This window comes from Telopea speciosissima, unplaced genomic scaffold, assembly GCF_018873765.1.
Source record: "Telopea speciosissima isolate NSW1024214 ecotype Mountain lineage unplaced genomic scaffold, Tspe_v1 Tspe_v1.0655, whole genome shotgun sequence".
Classification (NCBI taxonomy): domain Eukaryota; kingdom Viridiplantae; phylum Streptophyta; class Magnoliopsida; order Proteales; family Proteaceae; genus Telopea; species Telopea speciosissima.
In genome coordinates, this window is record NW_025317991.1 from 2751 (window position 1) to 12834 (window position 10084).

The window sequence follows — 10084 nt, forward strand, 5'->3', positions numbered from 1 at the left end:
CCTTAATAGGGTGTGAGTTTACCATTTTGCCCATAGAGCAGCCCAAACTTCACACCCCCTTCCCTTGGTACTCGAATTCGACACCAGCATTCCACATGTCATGTGGAGGAGCCCGTCATTGCGGCAAGAATCGCAAAGTGCCCTCAGGCCAAAATCAGTGTGGAGATCTTGAGGTTGCTGTTCTCATCGAGGAGGAGATTTTCCGGCTTGAGATCACGGTGGTAGACCCCTCGGCTATGGCAGAAATCGACGGCACCTCAAGAGGAGAAGAGAGATGTGTCGGCGACGTTTGGATTTTCTTTAAACATGAGACAACGTGGTAGCCGACCCAATTCAAGGCTCAAGGAATGCATGCTTCCCTCACTACTTATCTGTATCTCTCCGTTTTTTAATGTTTCCCAATTCTCTTTCTTTCTCTTTATATATATTTTGTCTTCTACCCATAAACCTCCAATTTTTCCACGGGTTGATTGATTGGATTTCGATTCATCTATGAGATGAATCAATAAATGACTTCTCCTTCAGTTCTTCCTCCACCCACAGTCCTGCTCTGTTTTCTTCCTTGTTCTTCCCCTCCGTATGTATATTAGTATTGATACATGGACCCTCAAATTTTCCTCAATTAAAGGCTACTCATGTAATATCTTTGCTTCTTCTTTCTGGGTTTTAATTAAGAAGAAAGTTTTCTTCTCTTCTTCTGGTGTTTTTGGGTGAGATTGACAAGAAGGAAGAACAATGTTTTGGATATGGAAGGTGGGTGTTTTAGGACTTCAGAGTCTGCGTGTACTGCAACTTCGCGTAAAGGGTTGCAGAGAGAGAAGCCTTACAGAGGTATAAGGATGAGAAAGTGGGGGAAGTGGGTAGCTGAAATCAGAGAACCAAACAAGAGATCAAGGCTATGGCTTGGTTCTTACTCTACTTCCATGGTTGCTGCTTGTGCTTATGATACGGCTTTGAGGAGGGGACCTTCTGCTCGTCACAATTTCCCAGAATTTTTAGTTGCAGAGGGTAAGCTTCATGACATGTCTGCTGCGTCAATAAGGAAGAAAGCAACAGAGATTGGTGGTTGAAGAAGAAAGAAGAAGAAGAGAGACCCATTTTTTTATGTTAGAAAAATACAAAATTAGAATAGGATTATTTTAATTGAAGGGCAAAATTTCCATTTAAATTTTATATTTAACACCGTCCACTTAAAGGTGCTGGGTGTATATTTGTTTGAAATATCATTTTGAATACAAGTGCCAATAATGACAGGTTACTTTAGTCCTTCAAATGTGCTGTTTTTTATTTGGTGGTTCCATTATTCAGCAGTAAGAACTGATAATGCTAACTATTTATTCTTCGTATATAAGATTCTGTGGAATTAGAAAGGACCCGAGAGCGATGTGTGAGTGAAAGATCATTCCGTCACCCAAACATCATTATATCGAAATTTGAAACATTCATGGTTTGGAGTATATATACAAGACCTGCTTTATTGGGTCATAGTGAAAAGTTTATGTCTTTATGTCTTCCAGCCCATCGAGGGGGAAGTCCCCAAAATCCTTGTTTTGGCATTACTATATTTGTTCTTAAGAAATCAGAAGGGTACTCTAGATAAGAAGAATGTAATCGCATCTGTGTTCAAATTTCATTGGAACTGTTTAATGGGGTTTAATACTGTATGGGTCAATCAATCTTGACAGTAATTAGGATATAGTTTACTTGAGTTTTATTAATTAATGTTATCATCCGTGGCAAGAAACATTTAGCATCTTTCAATCAAGAAATCACTTACCTGAACCACCCACCAGTGAAGATGTAAATGAGGGTGTTGTTGCTTGATTAATTTGTTGGAGAGAGACAGAGATCTGGTCTCTAGAAAAACACTGGTAAAATTGTTAGCCTGGTCCCATAAACATGTGAGGTGGCTACCCTTTGCAATGTTGATTCATCAATCCAGCAGCTACTTGGATATAATGGGTGCAAGATGGACTTGGTGAACATGGCCAATATGGCCCCTGAGATTCCAATAGTTATAGTGGAGGAATCTTTTCTGGGCTTGTGGAATTTTCTCCCTCACAAATAGGCATTATTTGGTTGTAAATTTTCTCCTGCAAACCACCTTGGGTCATAGGCAATATTTGGCTGTATATTTGCTCCTGCAAACCACCTAGGGTCATCAATACTTCAAAGAATACTCTCTCTCTCTCTCAAATGGCAAAAGATCGTTTTAATGGATGATGAGGTATGCTGAGATAATATTTGAATTGTATTCATTCACTAAATAATAAATAAATATTATACAAATATTTGTATTCCATCGTTCATACCCTTTTTTTGCTTCATGTTCCAATGACTTCATGGCATATGTCTTCCATTGTATGGTTTTTCTCTACCAGAATCCTTTTTTTGTGCCATTGGAAATACTCCAAGAGCTTACCAATAGAAATGGAAAAGATCAGTTGTTTCCATATTATATTTTTCTTTCTTGTACAGATTTTTTATGTGACATCTGAACACCTTGTGTAGGAAAGATGAAATGATATTCTTCTACTACAACTAAAGCTTCTTTTCTCCCAGTTCCTTTTGTTGTGCCAACAGGTGTACATGTAAAAAGACCAGGTCATTCAACGTGGATCCAACCTGATCTCTTGCTGTTTATATAACAGAAAATAAACACTTGGTTTAAGAAACAATGCAAGCCTTGATCGCTTCACACTCTGAAGGAGTTCGTGGTTCGATTTACATAAAGCTATTGAATTCTTCGCTTGGCAGTGCCTCACCTTGAATGTATATTTTTCTCCATTTCACCTTGTGTAGGAAAGATGAGATGAGATATTCTTCTCCATTGTTTTGGAAACTGAGAGGTGGATCACCACTATATTGACATTTGTTTGTTCTTTCTAAGAGGTCTCTCATCTCTCTTCCCAAGATATATGGTGCCACACGTGCATGGTGCCACACGTGCATTTGCACGGGCGAGTTTGCTAGTATATATATATATATAGTCTTTCTTTTTACTGTTGTCCCTATTATTTGCTTTGTCATCGGCTTTCACACCTATCTAAGTCCTCTTCCTAGATTTGCACACACATTTCAATTATTCTTTGTTGGAAGCTTTTAAACTTATCCCTAGTTGTGTAGAGCAAATCAGGTACTTTTCGATAGACTGTGATTCGTGCAGAGCATGGTATCTGTCACGTCCCTATCCCAATAAGAATTAATAATAATAAAAGGGGTAATTGGGATGACATACGTCATCCCACTAAGCTACCAGGATCACAGATATAGTGTTCTAATTCAGAGTCTTAAACTAACATCAATATCACATTAATATCAGTGTAGAAAAGAGGTAAATATTACATTTTTAGATGTCAAAATGTAGGTGGAAGCATTTACTAAAATAGTTACATTATGTTCAATCACCAGGTGATACAATAAGGTTAACACAATGTTTCGGACTGACCATAACATAACTACATAAAATATAATTATAACAATGAATGTTTATACAAGGCATGAGGCCCAAAAATAATCAAAAGGGAAAAAAGGTCTCAAGTAATCAGTGTGCTCCATAAGCACAATTATCGTAGGGGCATCCGTCACCGTGCTCCTCAGTCATAGCCTCCGGATCCTCAACACTGATATTATCATAACCTGAGGGTTCAACCTCGAGTCTAGTAAGATAATCATAATTTATATCATCATCTAAAAAGAGTGTATACACAGGGTTTAGCTCCATTGAGTGTATACACATGAAAGCACTGTGTTTTAGGTGGTAAATGAATTGATAATAGCATGCATCATGGACTAAGTTAAAGGTATATGCTATTGCAATAACTCAGGAGACACCGTGGATCCTTCCATTCTCACTACAGAGAAACCTCAGTTATTACCTTGGGGTCTGCATCGGCCGTAGCCTCAACCACCCAGAGGTAGACCCCGATAACCATTACTAACAGTGTCCTGGCCTCTCTAACTCTCCACAGGCGACAGGTGCTCTAGTTATCTAACACCTAAACCCCTATTGGTAAGGATCGTAGCATAGGAAACTGAACCTAACCATAGGTATATTACATGAAATCTATCGTGTCGAGAGGTACTCCGGGTATATCAACGTCCCATTTCATCTAACACCTAAGTACCAGTACAACACGACTCATACATGCAAAGATGACATGCAAGTTACAAGGTCACATAATCTAGGGTTCCGGTACTGGTACTTCCTAGAACCATAACCCAAAATAGTCCACATCATCATCAATATCATTAATGTCAAATAAGAAATAGATGCAATAATGCAATCATGCCCATAATGATGCAAATAGCAATATATATATATATATATATATGTGTGTGTGTGTGTGTGTGTGTGTGTGTGTTTGTGTGTGATATATTGCTATTTGCATCATTATGGGCATGTGTTTCTCGATATATGTAGGCAAACCTAAATAATGCCCAAACCCACTCACCAAAGATTTGCGTATCATTCGGAGTGTCTAGGAGCTGTTGCCTCGATACACGTTCCCCCGTACTAATTAGATCACCTAGGGATGCATGAACAAGGTGTTAGAAGGTATAAATGGGTCCCAACAAGGGTCCCCCAGGTTTACTATTTAGTTCAGCAAAATAGAGCATGAACGGACTTAGGAACGGAGGCATCAAAGTGAGTCTGTTCCTGGATCCATCTAGGCCATGGAGCCAAATTGCAAAGGACGGATTTATGGAGTGAGTCTGTTCCTGGATCCATCCATTCATTAGCCTGAGAAAGTCTCGAAGGGAATGGAACCATAGACGGAACCTAAAAGTCTTTGACTCCTAACCTCTTCCCTTTGGATCCCATAGCCTCAAGAGCTAGGGGAGGGCGTCCTAAACTTTCCTAAGGTCACAATGGTACTTACCATTATTTGAATCTAGGGTTTACAAGAGGTTAACCCCCATTTATCTTTAGTTAGGTTTTAGGTTGAATGAAACCTAGATTTAGTAACAATGTTGCAACTTGGGCCTTTAAATGATCATAAATAGGGAATGAAACCTCATCAATGAAGTCCCCTTCCCTATCCAACTCATGATTTGGACTCCAAATGGAATCCTAGGTCGATCCTTCCTTAGGTCAGATCCCCAAAACCTAAAATAGAATAGAGAGGGAGAGAAAGAGGAGTGCTAGCTTACCTAATGCTTGGAAGTCCAATCCTAACCCTCCAAATCAGCAAGCAATTAATGCCTCCACCTTCTTCTTCACCTTCCACTCCCCCTTCCTTCTTCTTCTCCCTTCACTTCAATGCCCAATCGGTTGATGGGAGAAATGAATAAGCCATTAAAGGCCAAGGTTCCTATTATCTAAGTAAATGGCCTGTTTGGCTGGTTCAAAATTCATGAAAACACTTAAAACACATTATAAGGCTTGTGGGCCCACTAACATGGCTAAAAATGCAAGGGTAAGAAGGGGGGTAGGGCCCACCAGGTCAGGGAATATAGTCATCATGTCCGGAACAAAGGTACGTGGGTCCAACACATGGAAACACACAAAACACACAAAACACGCATGATAGCACGAACAGATTATCGGACATACTCACCAACAGTGGGTCTGTTCATTGATTCGTTCCTGCTAAAAGGGCTAAACAACCAAAGAAATGCCTTGGCCCGTACTTCGAGGGCTTCGAGGAGGGTCTGACCACATGAGTGCTAAGGCAAGGACCATACCTATAATGTAGACTCATCTTTCATCGAGGGCTAACTCCGGAACCCTGAACAGCAGTCTCTTCTCAATGCATAATGCACAAAGGCACCACTTGTTGATGCGAGCAAGCACTGGGTTCTCCTTACAATCCTCTTCGATTTTGGGGCTGGTGCTAGGAGGGTAATCTAGAAGATCACCATCCATGAACCTTCCCCAATCCTGGTTAATGAATATTTCTTCAACCGCGAGTCCAGTGTATTGATCGACGATCTTATGAGTTGGCTTAGTGACCATCGCAAATAATTCACCGGTGTATACTACTGTCTCGCCTACGTGATATAAAATTACAATTATACATTAGTGTTTTGGGTGGGGTTACAACAATATTTGCCCTCACACGGGGTGAAGATGAGGACACAACTGGAGACGTGGACGAGGATTCAACCCCATCACCGGGCAAAGAAGTTAAAGACATGAGGAGGTGAATAGTTACTAGTTCTTAGCGAGATGGAATGAACTCAAGAGGAAGCTGTTAACTTCAAAGGCAGAGAGCACTATCCACGCAATTAAACCAGAAGAAGAATGAGCCTCAATTTGACTTAAATAGCTGAAGGAGGAAGATGGGGTGTCGTTCTCCACTCTCAAGGAAGGCATTTCCCCTTCTCGAAGCAAAAACCCCTTTGAATTCCTTGACAAAAGCGGCTGATGTGACTGTTGGGGTGATGGAAATGCGGTGACGCAGTGGCTGTATCAATGATTCCTCGAGAAACGAAGCATTAACCCCGACAAGTAATGGTCGAAGGAAATTTATTAGACACTTGGTATCCCAGGCCGAGGTCACCCCAGCCTCAGTCGAGCACCCTTGGCCGGGGTCTCCTCTGGTCCTCAGTCGGGAACCCTTGGCCGGGGTCTCCCCCAGCCTCAGCAGGGCACCCTTGGTAGGGGTCTCCCTTAGCCTTATCCTGACGCTCTGGACCGGGGTCTCCCCTGGTCCTCAGCCGAGCACCCTTGGCCAGGGTCTCCCCTAGTCCTCAGCCAGGCACCCTTGGCCGTTGTTGATGAGCACATTTATGTGTGAAATCTTAGGGCATAAAGCATACATTTTACCACATTGGACAGAGTTACTTTGGTGCTTTCTTGTGTTTTTCAGGTTTTGGGCTGTTCTGGACTATCGGGAGTTGCATGTCCCAAGTTACACGTAAAGTTGTCATTTTTCTGTCCATGGCTGTAAAGAGGGCTAAATTTGGAGCAAGTTGGATGTGACGGAACACAAGTACGCATTCGTTTAGCCACCGTACAGTTGATTATTTTTTTCAGCCCAAGAAAGGATAATGGGTAAAAAAGGAGTTGTAGTGCAAGCCCATAGTCATTCTACCACTGCCCAAAGACTTTTTTTACATTGTAGAAGATATTTTTAAGCAATGGTGGAGATCTATTGCAAGTATAGGGCCATTTCGGCAATTTTGCATTCTTGAAGAGAGAGAAGGACTGCTACCCACATGAAGGCCCATTACTATCCACGATTTTATTGGGCTGCATTTAATGCCCCACGATTTTTAGAGGACACATTGGGGATTTTGTTATTTGGTTGAGTGGAATCCTAGTAATCACTATCCTAGTCATCACTCTCTCTCTCTCCTCCAACTTTTCAAGGGCATTCCTAGAATTTCACTTAGGATAGATTTATTTTGAAAGATATTTTCTCATCTATGGAAGGTTGAAGATGCTTTGATCTTATTGCTTGGAGAAGATATCTACAAAGAAAAGGAAGCACTTGTTAGAATTGGAAATTTACTTTTCTAGAAATAGAAGGCTTATGTAAACAATATTCTCTCCTCTTCTTCTTTCTATTTTTTTTTTCTTTTTCTTAGAAGCCAAGGCATTGTAAAGGAGGAAGGAGAAGAGAATCTTCTCCAATTTTTGGATTCTCTCATCACACTCACTCTCCTCTCCACGATTTTTAGAGGGAGAGCAGCCCAAAATCGTGGAGCTCCTCCCACTCTTTCCTTTTCTTTCTTCTTCTCCCCTTTCCCCTATAAATGCCCCCTACCTCTCTTGTAAAATTATTCATTCACTTAGTGCAATTTTTCTTTCATTGCTTTCTAAATTGTGATTTTTGGCTTTCTAGTTTTTAGTTTAAATTTCATAAGATTAGTTTCTTTTAAGTTCTTAGTTTTAATTTCTTAAGCCTAGTTTAATGGTTGTGATAGTTCTAGTTTAAAGCCTCCTAGTCTAAGCTCCTATGTTGATGACAAGACTTGGAGATTTAGAAGAGGAAGCCATGGTAAGTTCATGCAAGTATTCATTCAAGATTCTTTAATTAATCCGGTTCAAGCACATCTAGGTTCGCATTCTCTAAACTCTCAATCTCATTCTCCCTCTCCTCTATCTCATTCTCTTCTTCTTCTTCTTCTCCCTCTATTTCTTTTATTTTTCTTTTATGCGGTTATTTTGTTTATGTGGATGTGGATATGTGACTGCATTTTTATTACTTCCAATTTGCATTAGTTTAATAGGTTTCTTTTATTCCTTTATTCCTCTCAATTCGCTTTAGTTTAATAGGTTAGATGCTTGTGAGTAGGATCCGTTAGTTTAATTTAGTACTTTAAGTGATTCGGTTGATTCGGTTCACTTTGCATTACTTTTAAGTTAGTTAAATAGAGTAGCGTATATCTCCTCGTGTTTGACCCGTAGCTACGATTAACCCGTACGCTTGCGATTTTATTTTAACTCAAACAAGTTTTTGGCGCCGTTGCCGGGGAGATTATTGTCCATTTTATTTATCTGATTTTTAAGTAGTTCGAAGTGTTTTAGTTTATTATTGTCTCTTTATTTTTTCTAGAAGAAAAAAAATCAATTTTTGCAAACCTCTTCTTGTTTCTCTTCTGTTTCAAATAGTGTGCGCCCAATCTAAAGTCCTTCATATGCTTCAATCCTCCATCTTTTGGTGTCCCTCATAGGATTAAGTTACCTATGACGCTACATCTTGACTTGGTTGGGTGGATTAGCATATGACTTATCTTTGGAGGTGACCACTCTTGATAACAGGAAAGCGACATAGTGAGAGCGTTGGAAACATAAACGTATAGTAGTCCTCCACCCTACATTAGAATCCACTTGGAGTCGCACGTAGGTGGCTATAGAAGACTATACAGGTTCCCTTGCTGTCAACCTATATGGCATCCTTACAGCTTTGGAACCATTGTTTCGATTCTTGAGGGATAGATGCACTGTCTACCTTGGGCTCCCTCTTATTTTTAGTACTTTTTTCTTTAATTTTTCCAAAGGAGACCTCATATCTGTTTAGGTGGCTACGGTGTGGACTCGTGATTCATCTAATTGTCTTATTAGAATACCACCTTCTCCACTACTCTTAACCCCCCACTGTTGACCATGGGTGACCAACAACGCAAGACTCTTAAGGATAGGTTTTACCCTACTAGGGCTGCACAACCTTCTTGCATCAACTTACTATCTGTTACAGGAAACAATTATGAACTCAAGACCAACTTCATTAGCATGCCACCCCACTTCCATGGGATGGCCAATGAAGATGCATATCTCTTCCTTAGGGAATTTGAGGAGGTCTGTGTTCTAATTAAGGTCCAAAATTTGATTGATGATGCAGTTAGGCTTAGGTTTATATCCTTTGCCCTGAAAGATCAGGCCAAGAAGTGGCTCTATGGACTGCCAATCAAACTCTATTAATACATGGGATGAGTTCACCATTGTCTTTTTGAGAAAATTCTTCCCTCTTCACAAGACCAATAAGCTTAAGAGTGACATCCTCCAGTTTAGGCAGAAACCACATGAGTCATTTTCTAAATTCATGGAAAGATTCAAGGACCTCCTCTTAGAATGCCCTCACCATGGTTTTGACTTGTGGCAGCTATGCCAAATTATTCATGAGGGTATTGATTATCAGACTAAGCAACTTGTAGAGTCCATGTGTCTTGCAGGCTTTATTTCTTTTTCTGAGAAAAATGATGCATGGACATTCTTAACCGAATTGGCTAATAAGACTAGGGAATGAGAATCTTCCCAAGAGGCTGAAAGGACCACTAAGGGGTATCTCATTGAGGGTATGCCAGCCAAGGAGGCCAAACTTGACAGCCTCATAAAAAGATTGAAGTCCATAGTTCTTAAAGAGTCTATACCGGTTAATCAGGTCAACCAGGCCAACCATGTGTTAATTTACAGTTGGTGCCAAACACCTTGACATATTTTGGAGGAATGCCCCAACACCTTGGTGGGTAATTCCAACACTGAGAATGTAAGAGCTCTCTACCAAAATAACCCATATAGCAATACTTACAACCTAGGATGGAGAAATCATCCTAATTTCTCCTGGAATCAAGGGAACCAAGCAGACCCTTCAAACTTTAACCATCAAGGCCAGCTTGGTGTCCAAAGACCCAA

The 10084-nt window shown here is 40.4% G+C and overlaps 1 protein-coding gene and 1 non-coding gene across 2 annotated transcripts; one reads left to right on the plus strand and one right to left on the minus strand.

Annotated features, from left to right (window-relative positions):
- The first annotated feature begins 746 nt into the window (after positions 1-746).
- LOC122648260 (ethylene-responsive transcription factor ERF010-like) lies at positions 747-1070 on the plus strand. Its single transcript, XM_043841496.1, has one exon. It carries the CDS (start codon positions 747-749, stop codon positions 1068-1070), a length of 324 nt encoding a protein of 107 aa, XP_043697431.1.
- An 8364-nt stretch (positions 1071-9434) lies between these two features.
- On the minus strand, positions 9435-9541 carry LOC122648261. The gene has a single exon (XR_006331051.1). It is a non-coding gene; the product is annotated as a small nucleolar RNA R71 (small nucleolar RNA).
- Positions 9542-10084: the final 543 nt, after the last annotated feature.

What these genes read in the sequence shown, in the direction of transcription:
- LOC122648260 (XM_043841496.1), top strand. Translation starts at nt 747, where the DNA reads ATGGAAGGTGGGTGTTTTAGGACTTCAGAGTCTGCGTGTACTGCAACT.